At 41.9% G+C, this 24245-nt stretch overlaps 1 protein-coding gene across 1 annotated transcript; it reads right to left on the reverse strand.

Annotated features, from left to right (window-relative positions):
- Nucleotides 1-722: 722 nt before the first annotated feature.
- Nucleotides 723-23796, reverse strand: LOC127632613 (cadherin-like protein 26). Its single transcript, XM_052111309.1, has 16 exons — nucleotides 23696-23796; nucleotides 22480-22629; nucleotides 22255-22399; nucleotides 20839-21002; nucleotides 20168-20299; nucleotides 19301-19483; nucleotides 17800-18095; nucleotides 11496-11638; nucleotides 11131-11355; nucleotides 10170-10391; nucleotides 8309-8430; nucleotides 8038-8133; nucleotides 5539-5616; nucleotides 5358-5414; nucleotides 5142-5228; nucleotides 723-2528 (listed from the first exon to the last, which is right to left on the reverse strand). The coding sequence occupies exons 2-16, from the start codon at nucleotides 22594-22596 to the stop codon at nucleotides 2295-2297; spliced, it is 2301 nt and encodes a 766-aa protein (XP_051967269.1). The 5' UTR covers nucleotides 22597-22629; nucleotides 23696-23796; the 3' UTR covers nucleotides 723-2294.
- Between the last annotated feature and the right edge of the window lie 449 nt (nucleotides 23797-24245).

The following is a 24245-nucleotide window of genomic DNA, read 5'->3' on the forward strand; positions in this document are numbered from 1 at the left end:
TTGACATAAATAATTTTTTTGTGTTTGGTAGTTCGGGGAACAGACACAGTCTCTCTATCTAGGTTATATCAGTCTTTGTGTGTTAGTGACCTGTGTGACATCCCAGCTTGCAGACGGATGGTCAAGCTTCCTGCTTTCTGACCTGGGCCCCAGTTAGTCAAATAATATCAATACTAAGACTATGAGACAAATTATTAGAGAGGAAAGTGGCACCTTTACCTGGATGGATGGAGTCTGTCTCTCAGGTCTACCACAAAAACTCATCCAATTGTCTATAAAATCCTATGCTATTCTTCAGACACCACTCAGACATCCAGCCATTCAGTGACCATAATCTACTAAACCTCATCACCGCGATGAGCAGGGACGGGGCCAGAACATATTAGTGACTGACGTAAATTTTGCAAGTTCACTTACCTCTTCAACTTTATTTATAGTGATCTCCGATTGGCGAAACCGGACATAGTTAGTGCTGATGTGAATACAAATCTTAGAATATCTACATTAGCATTATGAAATTTGAAAGAAAGCAAAAAAAAAAAAACTTATTTGGATACCAATGGTCTTTGGATTTTTCAAAATGTTGTAAGTATAAATAAATAATAGTACTTTTACTTGAATTGATTTTAAAATGAAATGTTCAACTTCGCTATAATTATTTTTCATCAAAATTACAAAGTACAAAAAAATATAAATCTGTTATAAACTAATATGCACTGTGCATGGCACGATGGAAGCCCGCAGGGCACAGCAGCATGCATAAACTGCTGCCAGTGTCCTCTCTTCTCTAGATTCTTCAAGACTATCTGCCCTGTCACTATACAAAAACTGTAATACGGTGATATTCTGCATATTTCATTTTATTCTGGAAAGGAGCTGTTCATTCAGGTATGAGGAAACCATCTGAATGCATTTAACAACTGAAAAATGTCATTTGTTTTTAAGATAGGCAATGATTTAACAGTGTCAAACATTAACACAATGTAGTTTGACATATATATATATGGGGATATCATGTTTATTTGCTACTATACAGTATGTCTAAAACAAACTTTTTAAATACCTTAGAAAGATACAATGCCAATAGTGTCAGAAATTTACGGGGACTTGCGGCAAAAATGCCACCGAAACTGACAAAAACATCCCTGAAATTAAAAATATGGGGGCAAAAAATGCCCACACAATGAGTTCTCGTGTTTTATTAATAACATCTGATATAGTTACAATTACATACAATGGCAATCTTCTTTTGACTTTTCACTGAACATAATTTTTTCCCCCACCATCCGGTTCCTTGCACAGACGGGCTCTCCGCTTCTATCAATCTGCAACACTTCGGCATTGTACTCCCGCGTTAAATATTGTAACCGTTCACCCCTCTTGTTAAAAATAAACTGTCCTAGCGGGTAACACTCTTGCTCACTGTGCTGAACTATACTACCCTGTCCTGTGCTGCTGTTTATCTGACTGAAAACCCTCACCAAAAGTATGCAAGGGAAGGATTTTATATAACGAAGGTATGAGAAATCACAAAGCATAATGTAACCACATTCTACAATATACTTAATAAAATCTCAGTATGTTAAAGAACCATAATGTTAATTAAGACTGTATTACAACTGTAATACAATAATACATATATAGAACATCCACTTTTAGTGTTTGAATCAATCATATCTCTCACTAAACACTGACATTTTTATTTTCGCCTTATTTTGTTGGCATGAAGGAGTTGAAAATAGTTTGCTTAATAATCTCTTTCCATATCTGGATAATTCCTGAAATATCAAAGAGGATATATTTCCTCTATGATTTTGCATTATATGAGAATAAACCTTAAATAGGAATGTGTTTCAGTCACAATGCACATTATGTAGTTTAGAGATGATTTAGAGACATTTAGAATGTTACAAATGGCTATTTCTATTTAAATAAATGTTGTATTTGTCCAAGAATTCTCTTGCAGCAATGCAGGTCTTTGGCATTTAGAAGCTGTTAGTTTAGGACCTGCGAGGAGTCTGTTTCTCAAACTAAAGATTTTGATTTACTTTGATGCAAACTTGTTTTTGTTGTGCATCTGGCCATCTATTTCTCTCTCTATCCTGGTTAGAGATAATTTTTTCAAAACAGCATGGAATAGCCTTCATCTCTCTAAAACAATAATAAAATTTACTAGTTTGACAATCTAGGACAATCCTTTTAATCTCCCCATTCTTTTTTTCAACAGTTAATCCTATTCAGAATGACCACACTTTCTATGAGAACGAGTCAAAATCTCTATCTATATCTATAGACTATCTGGTCCCATTCTTCATCACTTCTGTTTTTGAGGGCATGTCTGGGTTACAGATTGAAGCCAGATGCTTAAAAGCAGGTCCAAGATCTGAGAGCATCTCAGGATCAAACTCATAGCTGGGCATGTCAATGGGGTCCAGGTTGACAATGTTCTCAGAGTCATCCTCAACAGCATAAAGGTGAGGCTCGTGACCAGGCAGCTCATTTTCTATAAACTGTATTGAATGCAGCCTCTGAAAGTTGAAGAAGAAATAAAGAAATAAATAGTAATTTTGAAACAAATGTAAAAAAATCAGGACCAGTCACATGTGATGAGGACTCATATTAGTAACCTTATAAAAGCTGTTTTATTCTACATGTAGAGGGTCTCCTCATGTTGAGATCACAGTACCAGCAAAATACTACTGGCTTAATCTCAGTAACCACCCTATTATTGGAAAGTTTCCCTAGTGGAGTAAATTAATTATTGCTGACTATGAATTTTTAAAATGGCATCTGTAACAAAAAAACATTCATTTTTAATGATACTGCATCCATATCGCAAGGAGTCAAATGCAGTTGAGAATTCTCAGGGCCATCAAAGCCTTCTCTGCTGGCCTAACATGCCAAATAAAAAATGATGTTTTCACCCTTTCATTCTCATTCACCTTTATTTTCAATCGCTTTCCACTCCAAATTCATCTACAAATGAATTGGGGAAAACTAAAAGTTTATCCAATCAGAATTTATTACCTGACGCTTGTTTCAAATTGCATGCCGAAGCCGAGCTTGTTATCTGAAGCAGCATGCGAGTCTGAGTTCCACCCCCTTAAGCCTTCCGAATTACAATTGAATCCCTCAAAGGTGCAGTGAATAGGCATCTAATATCAGATTGTCAGATTCATCAGCCAGTCAGAATTATTTATTTGTTCTTGGTGGGTGTGGTCTTTTATATATGTCCTAGTCGAGGCCTTCTAGCTGGCCTTGAAAGACGCAATCACACATTGAGTGATGGACATAATTCTAAAGCATAGATTGCAAGACCCTGCTGACAGAGTCGACTGTCATTATTGCCACTATTGCCATTGAGAAAGAGATCCTTATGGATTTTAAAACCTGAGATGTTCTGCATGATCGTGTGATTAATTCATTTATTAAACAAGAAAGGAGGGCTGATTTTCACTAAGTAAATTGGTAAGTGCATTTTGCATTATTTTAGACTGCTTGAGAATTCAGTGTCTTTTCAAGTTTTGAAAAGTAATCGAGTACCATGATGAAACAATTAATTTCAAGCTACATTCAAATCGCTTTTTCCAGGTATCGTAGAACTCCTAGGTAGATTCATATGAAAATGTTTTAATGCCAGTTCAGGAGACATATCCAACTCCTATTTAATAAAGTATTTCACAAAACAATCATGCTGCAGTTAAAATTAGGCTGGCTTGAGCATTCAGCATCTTTTGGCTTTCGTGCATGGACATGTTGTCAACCAGTGATGTTAGTTGGCTGCGACGTAATGTATGATGTCCATAGGGCCTTATTATTTGTGAAACAGTGCATTAATCGCAATGAAGGCCTAGACTTAAAATACACAGGTCGCCACTGGTCAAATGATACAAACAAAAAAGTTACTCAGTGCACCTTTAAACCTGTTGATGCTCATTGACCCCACCCATGGGTTTGACTTTACTTTGCTTAAATGAGTTCACATTTACTATAGTGTTCTGTTCAAAATGTTTCATAATGTTGACAAATTATAGATCTGTCATGACATGCCTTTTTATATTTTAATATTTTCCTTGATGTTCACATAATATTAGCAAAGTTTTTTTTTGGCACAAACAGATTTTTCACCTTCATTCAGACCCTCTCAGAAACACTCGGTTTTGGTATCCTTAAGTCTTGGCAATAAACGCCCACTGTTATGATTGACTCTCTGCTCTTGACTGACCTGCTGTTCTTTGCCATCTGACTGCTCAACGCTACTGGGTGGGCTGCGGAAGTGATAAGGTAAAGAAGGCATTGTTGTGTTGTTGTGGAGGTGGTCAGATTCAAATGTCTATCACAGTGTGACATCACAATGTGGAGGAAGTACAAGGAGAACAAGTAGTTTTGGCAGCTTGGTTTAAGCAAATGTTTTTTTTTTTTTTTTTTTTTTTTTGGAGTGAAGAGGAAGTTTTGAGTTCTGAAACTTACAGTTTTATATCTTATATGTCAAAAGATCAAGGAAAATTGTATTCCTCTTGTCATTGATTCCTCTTGTCATCCAATTAAAATATCCTAAAGTGATCTTCAGCTAAAAAAAACATTGAAGGATCTCTAAAAAATATGTCCAGGTCACAATTCACCTCTCTCTCTCTCTCTATATATATATATATATATATATATATATATATATACTCTATAAAGCATATTGTATATATTGCATAAAAAAAGCCTAGTCTGGTCTTTATATTTCTATACTTTATAGTTTATATTTCTCATTTCTGTAATACAGTAATTCTTACTGTATTAATGTAAAAAATACTTTACAATATAAATAATATAATAAATTAATTTAATTCAAATTTTAGAATATTTAAAATAAATAGATAAATTGATCAAAATAACTCTGTTTCATCAGTGCCACTATTTCAATCCATGTAACAAATATTCATATATTATATCACTGGTTGTGGTGTACCACAGATTTGCAGTACGCTGCTTGTTTTCTTTTCTGTTAGATTGTGACTAAATCCACATAAAGTTGCCATTATTTGCTTATCCCCACAAGTAGAATGAATGATTAATGAATGATCAACTAAATAATTATCTGTTCCATTGTTGGTTGAAAGGATTTCAGGTGAACTGGGTACATTGGAACTTACCAAATAGAGCAAACTCTGTATGGCAGATTGACTGATGAAATGGCTGTTCTGTCTTGTTTGTGAGCTCCTCCTGCTTAGTGTTGTACCCTAAGGGCACAAAACATAATCTATATAAATTATTATTGATCTGAAGATATTTCACAAGAGCACACTGTTTCACACAGTGCTAACAGATTCAGATATATCACTCAAAACTCAAAAATAATCAAAAGTGACCTGATATCGGCTGTCGCTACGATACAGGGGTTGTTTACACATCCATGTCTGTTGGTTCTGTTGGATCATAAAAATGTTTGCAGTTACAAAGGATCATTACATTACTCATTTTGTGGTCTTTTTTAAATTATTGTGAAAACGTTGTAAATGAACTGCAGTAATTGAATGTATGTTGTTTTACCTCAGTAGAGTAGTACTGTGATCTGTCTCTGGACGTGTATTCAGCCGTTTGAATCGAGAAACTTTGAGGACTTGTTATCTGTTGACAAAAATAAAATAAAGTTAAAATGCAAAGGTTTTATTTTTAGTCTTGAAACAACTCTTGAAACAATATTTAAACATTTGCAGGATTTTCCCTTTTGTTCACATTATGAAAGGAAGATAATTATAAACCACTTATTTTTATAAAGACGATAAGACTTTTCATGATAAATGTACTCTTGCATTGGTCTTCTAATATCTTGAGAGACGTAAGATATCGAGCAGCGATGTACACTGGTTTTTACGATGCATTCTGGGAATTTTTAAAGGAGCGAACATTTCAGTTTATTGGAACTATTTTGAGAATGGGACAGCTCTAGACTCCTTGGCCGATGCCATGACTACTGAACTGGTCCACACTGAACAACTAGTTTTTAATACAGTGTTCACTCTCTTTTAGACCTTGACAGCTCATCTTAGGTGAAATGCTAGAAAATCACAGAAACAGAGAGGTAATTGAGTCCAATGGTAATTGTAGATCCTTTTTTGGGGGACTTCAACCCCCCTGTTTTCATCATGGCGCCTTATCCGCGTCCTTCATCTCCGTTAGCGTCAACCACAGATGGCGCTCAAGGACAGTCAAGTTAGCCATGGCCCGGCCGATGGATTGGGCGGTGGCCTTTGTGGCTCGCAGGGCTACGTCCGTGGCGCTGCGCAGGTCCTTGAAAGCCTCAGGTTCAGGTCCAGACTAGTCCATGGTGCGGAGAAGTTTGGCCTGATAGACTTGTAAAACTGCCATTGAGTGAAGCGCTGACGCAGCTTGGCCAGCGCCGGCGTATGCGCGACCGGCGAGAGCTGAGGTGGATCTGCAGGGCTTCGAGGGATGAGAAGCTTTGGCCTTCCATCCAGCGGTGGAGGGTGGGCACAGATGGTTGGCCACGGCCTAATCGAGGGGCGGAGTTGCCTCGTAGCCTCTTTCTCTCGCGCCGTCCACTGAGGAGAGCGAGGAAGAAAAAGAAGGCTTTAGGCAAGCAGAGTGCGGGGCTTTCCACGACTTCATGAGTTCGTTGTGGACTTCGGGGAAGAAAGGAGAGGGTCTCTGTCGGGGGGCCTGCCGGCGCCCTGCAGGAACCACTCGTCCAGCCGGCTGCGGGCGGGTTCTTCTGGAGAAGACCAGTCGAGCCCGAGGTCTTCCACGGCCTTGGACAGGATACGGACGATCTCAGAGTCCATGCTGGTGCCCACGCTCGTGTCCGCTGATGTCGATGGCGCGGGGTCGAACGAGCCCGGCCAGTCGTCGGATGCAGCGTTAATAGAAAGGCTGTCATCCTTTTCATCGTCGTCCCCTGACGTGCCAAACGAGACGAGACCCACCGCTCTGTTGGAGGGGTGCAGGTCCGCTCTCGTGAAATGGACTGGCGGCGGGGAGATCTCTGGTAGTGGTGACGCACGCGGGGACTGGGCCGGCGTGACGTCACCGAAGTCTACGTGCTCCGGCAGCCTCTGTGAGCGGCGCTTTTTCTTGCACGGCTCGAACTGAGGTGGCAGCACGGTGGAAGCAGGCTCGTTTGCGCGAAGCGGCAAAGCGAAGCGCAGCTCGGCGAGGCCCAGGGAGTCGCGATTCGGGTATCCGCCCTGAATGAGTGCAGCTTCTGCGTGGTCCGGTCCCAGGCAGCGAGTGCAAATGACGTGCCGATCTCCGTCAGGAAGAGGGCCTCTGCACGAGGCGCAGGCTGAAGGCATTTGAAACAACGCCTTGAAAAATTACTCTTTTACATTAAAAAGCGTCGCGAGGCGGCGTTTGCAGTAAAGGATATGCGATGCGCGCCGGATGGCGTAGCAGAAGGCTTCAAGGCGGCTGAAGGCGCCGGCGTCCTCTTAGCAGTCCTGCTGTAGGCTTTTCGATGGCGGGCGAAAGACTCCAACAATCCGGAGGATCCAGCGAAGAGAAGGTCTTCGCTGAAGGAGATTAAATCTAAAGGAACTCGCATGACGGGTGCCCATTATATAGCCTGGCTATGCTAATTTCGGCGGGCTCTGAGCGCTGAATCGCGAGGCACGCGCCCATTGGTTGCGCGTTCAGAGTCGCCCCGTCATTGGTTCGAGCAGTTGCCGCAGCACAGCCAATGACCGAGCTGCCTCGCTCATTACTGTCTGCTATGCAGCTGCAATGCGTTTTACATAAAGACTTCAATATTTCTGGAGAAACAGAGTTTTCCCATAGCGTAAGCTACTTACGCAATAGGAGAGACCTCTCGATAGGGAACAACAGTGTATTCACGCGAGCACCCAGAACATCATGTCAGGGCCCTACGCAGTTGCGTGGTGGTTAAAAGCACTACTGACTGTGACAACAATGTAAATTTTGGGAGTGACGATAATTATTATGATAATTTAAAGGATTTCATTTTTAAATGCGGTTGTCACTCCCAAAGCTTTGGAGTATGTATATAGTAACAAACAGAAATATTGGCCATACCTGCTGAACGCCAGATATATTTTGAAAACCATTATTGTCAGGAGGTGCCTCCTTTGATTGAATATCAGAAGTTTTCTTTAGTAGAACATGCGGGACCTTCAAGCAAAGAGAAATGTATGCAATATAACAACATAATCATTGGTTATCCTTGTGTATGACTTTTTTTCTGGCATATCTGTTGCAATTATTTAAATTAAATGCCTATGAATGCTTCATTTCGGATTTTGTCAGACTCCAGTTTAATGCCAGTATTTTTAAGGCAAGGTCTTACCATACAATCTGTGCCAGGTTCCTCAATGTTAGAAGCCAGCATGAAATCTTCAAAGATGTGATCCACTTGCAGCAGAGACTTTATGGTCCCACAAGAGCAAGTAAGGAACAGCAGCAGACATGCTAGGAGGAAAGACATTAGAATTTTATTAAACAATTACATAATTTCATTTAGAGTCAAGACTTTCTTTCTTTCTATATATATGTGTGTGTGTGTGTGTGTGTGTGTGTGTGTGTGTGTGTGTGTGTGTGTGTGTTCTTAATCTTTGTTGATGTTCTAGTAGGGTCACAGACACAAAAAATAAAAATGCAATTAAAATAAATGGCAAATAATGAAATTCAACTAACCATAATATTTTGTAAATGGTTAGTTGTGTTTACGGTTAAATACAGGACAGTGCATAGACAGCTAAATCAATTAACTTCTCAATTTAAAGGGGAGGTGAAAAGCCTTTGCATATCTTTTGTTGTTGGCATCAAATGCCATCAAATCAATTTTGCATTCAAATCAATGCATTTACAAAATGGCTAAGACAAACTTTTTATTTTTTGCACTATAAACACATTTCCATATTTACACTCCTAAATTTAACAAAACAATATTTAAGCAGATACATTAATTTATACAAAATTTAACAAAATTCTGTCTATGCTTGTTAAACGGATCAAAACTATTGATGGTTCTTTTATTTTAATTTAAAATGTGCATTTTTTTCAGTTATATACATTCTCTTATCACAGCTAAAGGGGATAGTTCGCCCAAAAATGATATGTCTTTCATCATTAACTCACCATCATGTCATCCCAGATGTGTAAATTTTCTTTCTTCTGCTTAACACAAAAAAAGACTTTTAGGTCTCATAAAGGCAGCATAAAAGTAATCCATAAGACTCCAGTGGTTAAATCTATATCTTCAGAAGTGATATGATATGAAGAAACAGATCATTATTTAAGTCCTTGTTTACTGTAAATTCTCCTCCCTGCCCAGTAGGTGGCAATATGCACAATTAATGTGAATTACCAAATACAAAAGAAGAATCTTTGTTTGTGGTCAGCAGAAGAACAAAAGTCATTCACCATTGGGATAGCATGAGGATGAGTAAATGATGAGTGAATTTGTATTTTTAAGTGAACTGTTCCTTTAAAATGCAGAGACAACTATAAGTAAGCCATTTGTAGGCAAATTTTCTCTGTGATGCTATAGAAATTCATCTGTTTAGAGCGATCCGTCCAGCCCCACACAACAACATCAGCTCAACACATGGTGTGATTCGGGGGCGGGATGATCTGTTTGTTCAATAAACAGCAGACAGGGGATGCATTCAGAAGGCTGTTTGAAAACCGTGATTATTTGTGCAATTCTGTACATAGCACTAGTCACAGAAATTAGGCTACACACTTCAAATTTACCTGAAAAATTTAGTTACAACAATGGAACTTATTTTTATGGTTTAGATAAAGTAATAATAGGTTCTTGAGGTAACAGTGGCACATTTTTATGTGTACCACCTGCCAAGAACTAGAATTAGCAGGTAGCAAATAATGGTTTACAGTCGCTCTTACAACAAATCTAAACCAGCCGCAAACATGCCGCTCGTTAGTTTGACACGAAAATTAGCTTGTTTAATTGTCGCAAATGTTTGCCAGAAGTTTGCAGCTCTTCGCCGGTAGTGGTGAACTTCCGGCAAACATTTGGCAAAAATGAACAATTTGCAGTAAGTTTGCCACAAATTTGCAATGAACTCTCAATTTTTGTAAGGGAGGTCCTGGCCCTACTTCCTGTAACAGTAGTAAATAAATATGTAAAGACCCTTTTCAAATAATTTCATGTGCTTTTTAAATCTCCGGTAATCAGTGCTCACCCAGAATTAGCAGCAAGGCAATGATGACAGGTCCAGTCACACCACTTCCCGCTTTCTGCTGTGAGTTGCGCTGCAGCAGACAGTTTGGTGAGACTGTACAATCGCACACAGACACCGTGAGGTTCTGGAGGACATGTCTGCCCTGCTTATCGGATATTCTCACAACCAATGTGTACAGACCGACATGAACGCTTTGGTGTTTCACCAAATGCACCGTGTTACCTAAAGAACAAAGCAAGATAGAGAGGGTAACCAGGAGTTTGCACCAGCTCTAAAGTTTAATGAAATGTTGAGAACACTGTGATAACAATCATCAACCGGTGTGTTGACTTTTATCTATGGGGCAAATGTACAATGATTAGCCCATACATTTTATAATTGCATGTCTATCAACATGCTTTTTGTCATTGTTTGTTTTTATAAACTGTCCAAATGATTTTCTGTGGTAATCTTCAACATGCTTCAGATGCACTATGCTGCTCTATAATCAGTATTTTTGTCTTCCATAAAACAAGATACATTTATCAATATATGATTGTCATTCTTACCCATTCACATTTTTTTTTAAACATAAACCTGTCTAAATGTTGTAAGATTTATGCACAAAACCAGAAGAAGAAAATAAAATCTAATGTGGTTAGAAAACTACATTTAATTCTAAATATATTGTCTTAAAAAGGTCTTATTATCCTACATTATGTAATTTGGCTTCCAAAGTAAAATTTTCTTGTTTTCAGGATGTATTGACATTTTAACTGGAAAACAAGACAAAAATACTGATTATAAATATATATTGGTTGCAGAATACTGTCGATAAAGCTCAGCCAGAATATTTCTCATGATAGGTCATTTTTCATCTTGGCAATAGAAACTATTTGGATCTGGGCTTCTTCTGAATACTTTGAATAACATACATGTCTTCAGAGTTTGTATATACACTAAATCAAGTTTTTCTCTTTACCATGGCTAGGGTCAAAGTTCCATTCTGTCTTAAGATGCCCTATTAATTCAAAACTGAATGGACCGCTGTATGGATCTCCATCGGAATCATTAGCTGTGATCTCTGTACTCGACACACCATCAGATAGGCACACAGAGACCATGTTCTCCTGTAGCATGGGGACATTATCATTCTTGTCTTCAATGTAGATTTGAATCGTAGCAGTGCTTGTCACTGTAGGGTCATCTGGCATGGAAAGATATAAATTAGAAAAGAAAGAATAAGAATAAACGTTATACGTAGTTTTGATGAACTCTGCAGGGATTGCTTAACATTGCCAGTTTTATTTTGTGTGCTCAATGGAAACTGACTGTATTTTGCTTTACCTTTCTCTGTCACAATAACAGTGATTGTATAAGTGCTGTTGGCTACATAACTTGATTCTCTGTCCAAGCTCTCTTTTAAAAATATCTCGCCTGTTGTTTCATTTACTGTGACCCAGCCTTCAGGGTCTTGTTCAATGGAATACCTGATGGAGGAAACAGAAGTGTCATTGATGTTGGTAAACCTTGCGTCCCCACATTTATAAATGTTGGAATTTCATTGTGATGGATAGAAAAATATAAAAGCAAATGGCATCTGTAAACGAATAAAGCTATAGCTTTTTTCAGAATTAACTTCCTTTTTTTGGGCAATTTTTTTTTTACTTTCAACCAACTGGTACCAAGCACATCAGTTCAGTGCACCTCTCAGGTTCATACAGGTGTCCAAGCAGAGTAACCACAAGTTTTTTTGTTACATGAACTACAGTCATGTTTAACTCAAGTTTAACAATCCCAAAGTGTGCATATATTTTTTGTTTGTCATAATGTTGAACAATATGTATTGATTTAAAATTAGAAACTGAACTGAGCTTTTTATGAGATGCTTTGCTGGAAGTATTTGTACTATATTTCTTTCAAATAGATGCCACTGGGATTTAATTTCTTGTTATTTAATGCAAAGACTTCAAGTTTGACTGAAGTGTCCAAATAATATTGCATAATTTTACACTGACTTTTATTTTGCCAAGACAACATTCTCTGTTGGACCAGTTAAGATCATAGTTTTGAACATAAGTTTTTAACAGAACTATAAAAGATAACGTCTAGGTTACGTATGTAACCTCTGTTCCCCGATGGAGGGAACGAGACGTTGTGTCAGAGAAGCGACACTAGGGGTCTCTCTTGAGCGCCGATATTCACCTCTGGACTATGAAAAAAGGCCAATGAGAGTTGGCAACCAGTATTTGCATGTCCTGCCCCCGGACATACGGGTATTTAAGCGGCGCAAATACGGGAGTTCATTCAGGATTTTTCTGAGGAGCCGGAAATGGTCCGGCCACAACAGTGGCTCGGGTCAGCGGCGTGGCAGGGGAGACACAACATCTCGTTCCCTCCATCGGGGAATGGAGGTTACATACGTAACCTAGACGTTCCCCTTCTGTCACTCTCTCCACGTTGTGTCAGAGAAGCGACACTAGGGGTCCACTTATAAAAGTGCCATGCACTGAGCCGTGTACGTGAACTGCTGATACAGGAGCGAGCAGGTATTCTTACATGCAGGACGACCAACTGTATCAGGCTGCACGTACCCTTCCCCAATTCCCCATTTAAGCCATCAGGATTCCTTATCGTTACCCTGGAGGGGGGAACAAGGTGCTGGCTGCCAACCTGGGAACGGGCCAAGCCTGGCCGGGCCTCTTTTCTCTCTATGTTTCTCGCATAGAGCAACTAAGGCCGGGGCCCTTACATGCATTGAGGGAAGGGGGTCTTAGCCCTTATTCAGGGCGGAGAAGACCCTGCAGAGGCCATGCCTACCCGAGAGGGGAGGCAAGTTTAAGTGGCAAATCCATCAGAGGCCTGCTTAGGGCCTATGTGGAAAAGTTGGTGCGGTGGTGGATCCAGCCTCATAGAGGGGGGAACATACAGCACGGCAACAGAGGCAGCCATGACTGCCTAAGGGAAACACGGGAGTCCGCTCACCAGAGGGGACAGAACCGTGGTGTTACACACAGGGGGAGTCCGAAGGAGGTCTTACCTGTGGAGCACCTATACCAGTACAGGGTAGCTTGCGGTACCCGCAGTGGCTTGGGTCAGCGAGTTCCTCCGCTGAACTGCGACCCACAAGGGCTAGGGAGGAATCAACCAGTGTCCCAAACTTGAGATCTCCTGGGAATAAAGGCGCACTGTTTCCCCTGGTTAGGGGGAAGGGCGCTAGGTGCAAGCGATTCACCCGGTCAGATCGTGGGCGTGCCACCGAGTTCTACGGGCTCGGTACCTGAGAAAACACGGGACGATACTGACTCAACTTGGAGACTGTAGAATCTCGCAAAAGTGTTAGGTGTTGCCCAGCCCGCTGCTCTAAAAATGTCTGCTAGGGCAGTGCCCCTAGCCAGTGCCCATGAGGACGCAACACTCCTGGTGGAGTGAGCTCGGACCCGCAAGGGGGGGGGCACGGCCTGGGTGTGATAAGCCAGGGAAATGGTGTCAACAACCCAGTGGGCGAGTCTCTGCTTGAAGACAGCGTTCCCTTTCTGTTGTCCCCCAAAGCAGACGAAGAGCTGCTCAGAGCGTCTGGTGCTCTGTGTGCGGTCCAGATAAATACGTAAAGCACGTACTGGACACAGCAGTGAAAGGGCTGGGTCTGCCTCCTCCCGGGGCAGCGCTTGCAGGTTCACCACCTGATCCCTGAAGGGCGTGGTAGGAACCTTGGGCACGTAGCCCGGTCGCGGTCTTAGGATCACAAAAGTATCTGCCGGACCGAACTCCAGGCAAGCGTCGCTAACAGAGAACGCATGCAGGTCCCCAACCCTCTTGATGGAAGCGAGCGCGATCAGCAGGGCAGTCTTGAGAGAGAGGGCCCTGAGTCCAACTGAGTCAAGCGGCTCGAAGGGGGGTCTCTGGAGTCCCGTAAGGACGACCGAGAGATCCCAGGAGGGGAACAGGTTAGGCCGGGAGGGAGTTATCCTCCGGGCACCTTTTAGGAACCTGACGATTAAGTCATGCTTACCAAGAGACTTGCCGTCTACCGTGTCATGGTGGGCCGTGATAGCGGTGACATACACCTTGAGGGTGGAGGGGGACAGCCCCCTCTCCAGCCTCTCCTGAAGAAACACGAGCACTGACCTAACTGCGCACTTCTGCGGGTCTTCGGCTCGGGAAGAACACCAGTCAGCAAACAGACGCCACTTTAGAGCGTAGAGATGCCTGGTAGAGGGGGCTCTGGCTTGATTGATTGTATCTATGACGGTCGGTGGTAGGCCGGCTAGATCTTCCGCATTCCGTCCTAGGGCCAGACATGGAGGTTCCAGAGGTCTAGGTGCGGGTGCCAGAGCGTGCCCCGTCCCTGAGAAAGAAGGTCCGTCCTCAGGGGATTCGCCAGGGAGGGGCTGTCGTGAGGAGCGTGAGGTCCGAAAACCAAGTCCGGGTGGGCCAGTAAGGGGCTACCAGAATGACTTGCTCCTCGTCCTCCCTGACCTTGCATAGCACCTGTGCAAGAAGGCTCACTGGGGGAAATGCGTACTTGCGCAGCCCCGCCGGCCAGCTGTGTGCTGAGTGGGCCAGTATGAGCCAGTCGTCGAGGTAATTGAGTATGCGTATGCCGGCTTCTCGGAGCGGGGCAAGAGCTGCCTCTGTGACTTTCGTGAAGACGTGAGGGGACATAGACAAGCCGAAGGGGAGGACTTTGTACTGATACGCCTGGCCGTCGAATGCAAACCTTAGAAAGGGTCGATGTCGAGGGCGAATTGAGACGTGGAAGTACGCATCCTTCAGGTCTACTGCTGCGAACCAATCTAGATGCCGGACACAGATAGAATTTGTTTCTGGGTGAGCATTTTGATACGGGAGTTTGGACAAGGTCCAATTGAAAACTCGCAGGTCCAAGATCGGTCGTAAGCCGCCGCCTTTCTTTGGTACAACGAAGTAAGGGCTGTAGAAACCCTTCTTCGTTTCGGTTGGAGGGACAGGCTCTATCGCATCCTTTAATAGAAGGGAGGTGATTTCTTCTCGCAGGGAATGGGCATGTTGGCCGTGTACTGCGGAAAAATGTACGCTCACTAAGTGGGGCGGAGACCTGGCAAACTGAATTGCGTAACCGAGTCGAATGGTCCGGTGCAGCCAGCGTGATGGGTTGGGCAGTGAAAGCCACGCCTCTAAACTCCGTGCTAGGGGCACCAAGGGGATGAGTTTTTTGGACGTACCCGGCGGGGCTTTGCAGCGGTGCGGAACAGGTAACGCGGCGTCGGGAGGCAACGTGGTGTCCCGAGGCTCTGGTGCTGAGAACAAACTCAAAGCACTTACCTTGCTCCGCGCATCCAGCAGGGGGCGGGTTCGTGACTGAGGAGGAGGTCTGATGCTGGTGTCCTCTGGACTCGTCTGAACCGGCCGGCCGGGGAACAGTCGTGGCGCTGAAGGCGGGGACACCGCGTCCATCGAGCCGGGACTGTTGCGGCCTGAAAGCAGAGTGCCGTGAGAACGGCATTTGCGGGCCACGTGCCCCAGAGACAAAGGAAATAGCTCTTTTATTGAGAATTTTGTACTGCAGCCCTTGTTAGGGGGTGCGGCAAATGAAAAAACAAAGGATACTTTTGGAGGATGCCCTCCACCGGGGGACGGAGCAGTCTTACCACCTCCGGAGCTAACGTCTTGGGCTCTGGGTGCGTTGTCTCAGGAGCGCCTGGGAGCCTTCCGGGTCCTCGAGGGGGTCCGTGAGACAGGGGGCGTGCGCTTCCCGCGGTTTGCTCGATGCTGGGGCTGAGAGCTGGGCCCAGGTTGAGGCGGAGCAGGGGCTTGCCTTCTGGCCGCGGGAGGACGCCCTCGGCGAGCAGACGGGGCATGGGCCGTGGCGGCAGGCTTGCAGCGAGGCATGATGTGAGAGATGGCCTCCGTCTGCTTCTTTACCGTGGAGAACTGCTGGGAAAAGTCCTCGACGGTGTCGCCGAAGAGGCCGAACTGGGAGACAGGGGCGTTGAGGAAGCAAGCCACATGAAGGAGGAAGCGAGACCATGTTAAGCCACAGTTGACGTTCCTGGACCACTAGCGTGGCCATCGCCTGCCCGAGCGCTTGCGCTGTGACCTTCGTGCACTGTGACCTCTCAGGGCGAGGTCGGTCGCTGAGCGCAGTTCCTGAAGCGTGTCGGGATCAGGGCCACCCCCGTGCATGTCGCGTAGTGCCTTGGCTTGGTGGACCTGCAGGAGAGCCATGGCATGCAGGGCGGAAGCGGCGCGTCCGGTGGCGCTGTAGGCCTTCGCTGTCAGCGAGGAGGTTGCTGTACAGGTCCGGGATGGGAGTACGGGGCGACCTCGCCAGGTGGTAGGGGTTCCAGGGCATAAATGGATCGCAACCGCCCTATCCACCTGGGGAATCGCCTCGTACCCATGGCGCGCTCCGCCGTCGAGTGTGGCTAGTGCGGACGAGCCTGTGGCGGTGTGACGAGTGGAGAGGGGTACTCTCCACGAAGACGTCAGCTCATCATGCACTTCCGGGAAAAACGGGACCGGGGGGGGGCGAGGCTGTGAGCGGCACCCAGACCCCAGGAACCAGTCGTCCAGCCGTGATGGTTGTGGGGAGGATGGAGGGTTCCAATCCAAGCCCACGCTGTTGGCTGCCCGGGAAAGCTTGTCGGTCATCTGTGCGTCGGCCTCAGCCTGGGCGTGCAGGCCCGAAAGCGGCAGCCCAGGGGAGTCCTCGATAACACGCCCTCCGATGCCGCGGCGAGCTCATCTGCTTCCATCGCAAGAGGGTCGGCAGACTGGCTGTGAGGCGAGTCGCCACTGCCTCCAGCACGGACGGGAATCAACGAGTGTGCTGGGGTGCGGATGGTCCGAGGGGGCGTACCCGGCGGAGCTGCACCCGCTGCCATCCCCAAATCGCCTCCATCGCCAGCCGCATCGTCCTCAATCCCGTGGGAAGAAGGAGTGACACGGGGGGCGGCTGGAGTGGCTTGCTCACGGTTGTAAGCAAGCCGCGACCGCAACGTTGTCATGGTCATGTTCTCGTAGTGAGAACATGAACCATCCACAAACACAGCCTCAGTGTGATCGCTACCCAGACACACGAGACAACGCCTGTGGCCATCGGAAGCGGAGAGCACTCTACCGCATCCAGGAACAACACAGGGGCGGAAAGGCATCTTTATAAAGACGCGTCCTTAAAAGGACGTTCAACGCCGCTGTGTTTTGCTCTTTTAGTGAAATTTACTCTTTTAATAAAAATCACTCTTTTGTGAAAAAAACTCGTGAGAGCTTTTTTAATCTGCACTGTCGATGCGCCCAGGGGCAGGAATGCACAGCCGTGCAAACAGGAGAAAGCCGCTGTTGTGCGCCGTAGAATCCAACAGCATGTAGCAGAGGGATAACAGGAACTCGGTGTGTACACGCAGCAGTTGCAGACACGACCATCGGCTCCGAAGAAATTTTCTGAATGAACTCCCGTATTTGCGCCGCTTAAATACCCGTATGTCCGGGGGCGGGACATGCATATACTGGTTGCCAACTCTCATTGGCCTTTTTTCATAGTCCAGAGGTGAATATCGGCGCTCAAGAGAGACCCCTAGTGTCGCTTCTCTGACACAACGTGGAGAGAGCGACAGAAGGGGAACCTGAGTTTACTGGAAACATTGAGCACATGAAGAATAGAAGAACATACTGTAGTTTGTGGGGATGTAGGGTGTCAGGATCTATTGCTTTCACCCTGTCCACAAAAATTCCAGTGACACCATTCTCTTCCATGATGATTTTCCTCCCTGGCTCAGGGAAATATGGGGGTTCATTGACATCTTCCACTGCAATGGTAATATTTCGAGAGGACGGTGTTGATGGATTTGTGATGACAGTCCAAAGGCCACTTGCAGATCGCTCCTTCACCTCGCATGAAAAATAAGGTTCTTCGTTCTCCACAAAAATGGTAATTTTTTGTTGAGCTTGCTGTTCATAGTCTAGAAGCTGCATGCAGAGAATTGCAAATGAGTTCATACTGTATTCGTGAGTATTCCACTCTTTGTTTGGGAAAAATACTTGACCTTAAAGGGATAGTTCACCCAAAATGTTTAACAAAGCATATTTTTATAAAAATGTATCTGTTTCTCACCCACACCTATCATATCATGTCTGAAGACATGGATTTAACCACTGGAGTCATATGGATTAATTTCATGCTCCCTTTATGTGAATTTTTGAGCTTCAAAATGTTGGCACCCATTCACTTGCATTTTATGGACCTAGAGAGCTGAGATATTTCTCAAAAATTTTTCATTTGTGTTCTGCAGAAGAAAGAAAGTCATACACATCTGGGATGCCCGGAGGGTGAGTAAATCATGAGCGAATTTCATCTTAATATAGCTGTACTTATATGATTAGGATTAGGTGTGGGGCGGGGTTGGGCATCATCAGCCTTCCAGGAACAATTCGGGTCACCTTACTGCAATGGGCGTCTGCACTCTCATTGGTAGTCGCTGCATCAGTGTGCATTTGCTTAAGTTTACCTTTTTTGCATCATCCACTAGACTTTTGAATCTATTCTAAAGAAATATTAGTTCAGATTCATTCAGTGACCATTTTGTGAATTATATATTTGTTGCCAGTAGGTGGCGACAAATGAGCATCTTTAATGCGAATGATTAACTGAATCATTTACAACCAAAATAATGAAAGGGAACAAGAAACAATTTGTTCACTTAAACAATTATTTTTGAAACACAGATTCATTCATGAATGAAACACCACTATAACCAAAGTCTCTCGCTCAAACAGCCAATCATAATTAAAAACAAATGACTGCCAGTCGCTTAGTTACTGAAAATATGGAAGTGATTATTTGAATTGATTGTCGCTTATAATCTTTTGCATTGTAAGGACATGTATTACCCTAAACCTCTAAAACAAAAAACATTCTGTTGAGGGAAAACATCTGTTTTGTAATTCAGAATGTTTCCCTGTCTCATTAAAAAAAAAAATTATATAACTTAATGATTGTACTGTAATAAAGAAAAGAATATACCCACATAATGTACCATCTGCGCACTAAACAAAATGTACAAAAAATATAGTTGAATCTGAATTTAAAATAAAATGTTTTTCTTCTTTTCATCTCCAGACATTGTAAATTTAATCATAACATTAACATAAAATCTTGCAGCTTGTAAACATACCTTAGCAACTGTAAGGATTCCATCATTGGTGTCTGGATCAGTGTGGATGGAGAAGTGGCCACCCTTATCTCCCTGTATGGAATATCTGACTCTCCAAGCTGCAGTGGGACGTGTGTCAGCATCAGTTGTGTGTATGCTAATGGGGGAGGTACCAGTTGTCCCCTCCACAACTTTACCTGAACCCTAAATGAGCGGAACATTTAAAGGAATATTTTAACCGAAAATGAAAAGTACATCATCTTGTACTCACCATCATGTCATTCCAAACCTGTATGCTGTTATTTTGTTCTGTGGAACAAAGGAGAAATTTTGAAAAACTACTTTAAAAGGACCATTAGTAGTGACCATGTGTATCAAAAAGGACAAATAAATAAAACACCATACAAAAACATGACAATTTAAGGCTAGGAATAGAAAGAAATTTACATAATTTTCAGTCATACTCTTTCCCTCCACCTTGTCGAAATGCCATTGGTTTTCGGATGTGGTATCCAAATATGATGCCACTAATTTAATATGCAAAATAGAGAATATGATTTAAAAACAGCAGTGTAGGTTTAGATTTTCAGTGCATAACAACTTAAATTTTAGTCTGTTCCTCACACAAGCTATCCTATGACTTCAGAAGACTTGGCATATAGCAGAAAAGTTTTTGTGGTTTTTGTCCATCGTCATTATTGGAAAACAGCACAGTGAAGACTCTACAAAAATTCTCCTTTACACTTACACTTACAAATAACTGCATACATTCTGAAACAACACGGGTGTGAGAAAAAAATAAAATTTTTGTGTGAATAGTGTTTTATTAACTATTAACTAATTAAGTACCATTATTTATTTATTTTTACCGTACAATTTAACACTAACCGTTTGTCCTGTGATAACTGGTGGATGATTGTTGCCATCCAGCATATTGACAATTATAGTAGCTGTGCTTGACAGCTTTACAACCTCTCCACGGTCCTTTGCTTCAACCAGTATAGTGTATTTTTTAGCCAACTGAAAAGAAAACCAGTAAGACACTAATGTTTAGGATATAAACAAACAAAAACAAGCATTTTGCATAATTTATTTTATATAAATATTGAGAACTACATTGCTGTTCAAAGGCAAAATGCATCAGATTAGTCTAAAAGAGACCAAAGAAGGCAGATGAGTTCCGTGCTGAGATTCATGTACAAATCTAACCAGTGCCTGTACAACACATTTGGCTGGAAAATCAAAAATTAGTTTGTGTTGGCGTTGTCTTCTGTTCTCTAAAGACTGCGTGGGTTCATGTGTACCTTTCAACCCTTTTGTTAGAATGCATGTTTATACATACTACTATTATTGCACATGGGACTGAACTTCAATACAGATACCTGTTGGTTTACCGTGTCATGCACTAACATGAAAACTCATGCCTGAATCCCATTCAAGCACGACGCACATGTTTTACAAGCAATAGCAATTTAGTTACAACAAAGAAATAGTGTGTACATTGAGATTACTGTACTATATGCAAATTATGCCTCCAATGTGCATCAACGTTTTTTTACCTCATAATCCAGACATCCTTTAAAAGATATTGTGCCACTATCTTGAATGTAGAATTCTACATTTTTAGTGCTCGGGGTTACAGAGAGGAGTTTGTAATCAATAGTGGAATTAAGAGTTCCTGGTTCGTCTTGATCAATGGCTAATACACCTACAACAAATGTGCCTGCAAACAGATAACGTGCAGAATATTTATTCATTTTTGTTTTTGTTGTTGTTAAAGATATCAATAAAGTAAAAAGACATAATATTTCCTGTACAGTTTTTACTTTATTAATATTTGAATATCATGTGCTCACAAAGACGGTGACCCATAAAATTATTTGCAGTATTTGCACTTGGATGTTTTGTTCTACAACATAAATTACACACAGTCTTTTTTATTTTTGTTCCCTTTTTTCCCCAATTTCATAAAAAAAATGTTTTTTGCCTATTTTTGCCTGAGACAGACTTCTGAGACAGTCAATCCACACGTGGCTCGGTGTGCATGACACCATGGAGACTTCCAGCATGTGGAGGCTCATGGTACTCTCCGTGATCCACGCACAATTTACCAAGTGCCCCATTGAGAGTGACCACGAGGAGGTTACCCCATGTGACTCTACCCTTCCTAGCAACCGGGCCAATTTGTTTGCTTTGGAGACCTGTCTGGAGTCACTCAGCACACCCTGAATTTGAACTCGAGACTCCAGGGGAGGTAGTCAGCGTCAATAATCGCTGAGCTACCCAAGCCCCCAATTACACACAGTCCTATCCCAAACTATTGATTTTATGTTCATTTATGTTGTAGAACCAAATGTCAAAGTATCTTCAAGTATTACCACAGGCCTTATTTTACATATGTATTTAAAAACCCATTATAAAAGTCCATGGAAAATTCCAGAGGGAACCCATGGTGAATTAGTCCTCCGCCATCGGCTACAAATTGCCGTCACAACTGAACGGCTCTGTTGTTATCTTACAGATATATTTCTACTCGATCTAGTCATTACCTAATGTCAGGTTGATTTAATTAGGTTAAATCATAGTTAATACTTCAATAAAACCAGTTATTTTAGATTACATAAAGCACATTTTTAAGGTTACCTGACAAAAATGTGTTTACAGTGTATGCAGTAAAATGGTCATAATGGCCGACTTACTACCAAATCTTCTGTGGAGAAAACATCGCCTTACATAATGTGAGTGCAATGCATTACCATCACCCACATTGTGTGAAAATGTATGTAATTTGAGAAATACATGTTGGACTGAGGTTTGCTAATGTGCTAATGTAACTAGCGACAACACATCCTTTCTTAGCAGCAAGAAGTCATTTTAAGTGATTTAGGTGTCCAAATAATTTTTGGGGCCATTGTATATTTAACACATTTATATGCAGTATGGCTATGTTGTACCTGAAGTCACATGATACTGACCTTGTTTAGTTGCTTCATGTAGACTGACTTCATAAATCTTTCTCTGGAAGACTGGCGGGTTGTCGTTGATGTCTCGTATGTTGACCTCTATGCCTAGTTGTGTGTCTATAGCCTGGTTGGACTTATTTCTTGCTTGGAAGATCAGCTTTGAAGCAATGATAAAATTGGTTTTAAATGGCCTTCATATTATCAATGTAGTAAATAGAAAAACTGGATTTCTCTTACCACCAAAACTTTGTGCTGCTCAAAGTCAACTTTGCGGTAGACTTTAATGACTCCTGTTTTTGAATCGATAGAAAGGACACCCTTTGGCTCTTCATCCACACCTTTGCCTTTTAGCATGTAGTTTACTAAATAGCTACGTTGCAGTTTAATCTAAAGATTGGGTAAAGAAATGTTCTCAGGAATGCACTGAAAGCTTTTATAAAGTTATGGTACCTTGTTTGTGGTCAAATAAAGATGGCTAATCATTTTTCATTAAAGTGATGATTTTTATTCAAAGGAATTTAGGATGCACTTATCACAAGCTACACTTATTCTAAAAATAATTTGAGGCTTAATCTCCTGCTCAAGGTTCAGTGTTGTATTCTTACGTGCTTTTCAATTGTAATTCAGTTCATGAATTTAAATGAAACTGAGCTAGCACAAAGGATGCAGAATTGTAATTTGAATTTAAGGAAATAAAACATGTTTCCGTTTCCTAAATAAATAAATAAAACATTACATTTTTGTTCAGTTTAACATATGGTTTGGATATACGGTTAAACATAGCATATGGGGTAAACTCTTCATACAGTTTTGATGGCTGTGTTCATTGTTTAGACAGTATTGAAATATGTGTAATAAGTAGTAAGTTAATCAAAATGAATGATGTAATTTTGTTTTGTTGATAAACTAAGACTAATGAAATTCCTCTATTGTGTGACTGTTGAATTATTTAAATTACAAATTGGTAAATTCCTTTTCTGTCATTAAAATTTCAATTTCAATTCAAAATCCTTCAGGGCATGGCCAGTTCAATTTATAACTCATGATTTGGAAAACAGCCAATTCACAAATTCTGCACTCAAAAAAATTAAAAAGAATTATTAATATAAAAAAAGTATATATTATATTATTTTAAGGTTTATGCATTTCAATATCTTAACACAATTCTATCAAATTGGATTTAGTTAGCTTTAATAAAATAAAGCACTAACCAAATTATGTTTTATTCATTTAATTTTGGCAAACATTACACAATTGAATTTGATGGAATTTTGTCATGAAATCAAAATGCATAAATCTTATAAAATAGGCTAAAATAATTTAACCAAAAGGTTACACAAGCTCATCAGTCTCACATTGTATTGTAACATTTAACATTTTATGAGCAAAATGTAACATTTTATGAACTCTTTCGGGATTTTCTTGTACAGCAAATCAGAGCATTGATACTTTCCTGTCCCAAATCATATGGAAAAGGTCCTGGGTATTCCTCCACAATCTCAAAGGAGTCTAAAATCCAGGATCTTTTAGGACGTCTGAGAAGCTCTGTGCTGCACAAAGATAGTGATCCCTTTTAACAGAAACAGAACATGTGTTATTTTTTTCTTTAAACATATACAGTAGTAGCTTTAAGGAGCTTTAAGGAGCAGTCACCATTCACTTTCATTGCATCTTTTTGAAAGTAATTGAACCAATGGAAGCAATGAAAGTGAATGGAGACTGAGGTGGTCAGTCAAATTAAAGAAAATCATTTAAGTTTAGAACAGCATGAAGGTGATTACATGATGACAGAATTTTCATTTTTGGGTGAATTATCCATATAAAAGTCAATGAAGTCAAAAAATATTTTCAACAGACCACCTTTAAGAGTAGACCAATGTAAATCAAACCCTCAAAATGATGAATGTACCCTTTTCACATTTGGAATTTGGAAATAAACTATTGCGGGGTAAAGTATTGTAGTGCACAAACCATAGCAAAATCATTTCTGTGTTTCCATTTAC

The sequence above is a fragment of the Xyrauchen texanus genome, chromosome 39 (assembly GCF_025860055.1).
Source record: "Xyrauchen texanus isolate HMW12.3.18 chromosome 39, RBS_HiC_50CHRs, whole genome shotgun sequence".
NCBI classification, from domain to species: domain Eukaryota; kingdom Metazoa; phylum Chordata; class Actinopteri; order Cypriniformes; family Catostomidae; genus Xyrauchen; species Xyrauchen texanus.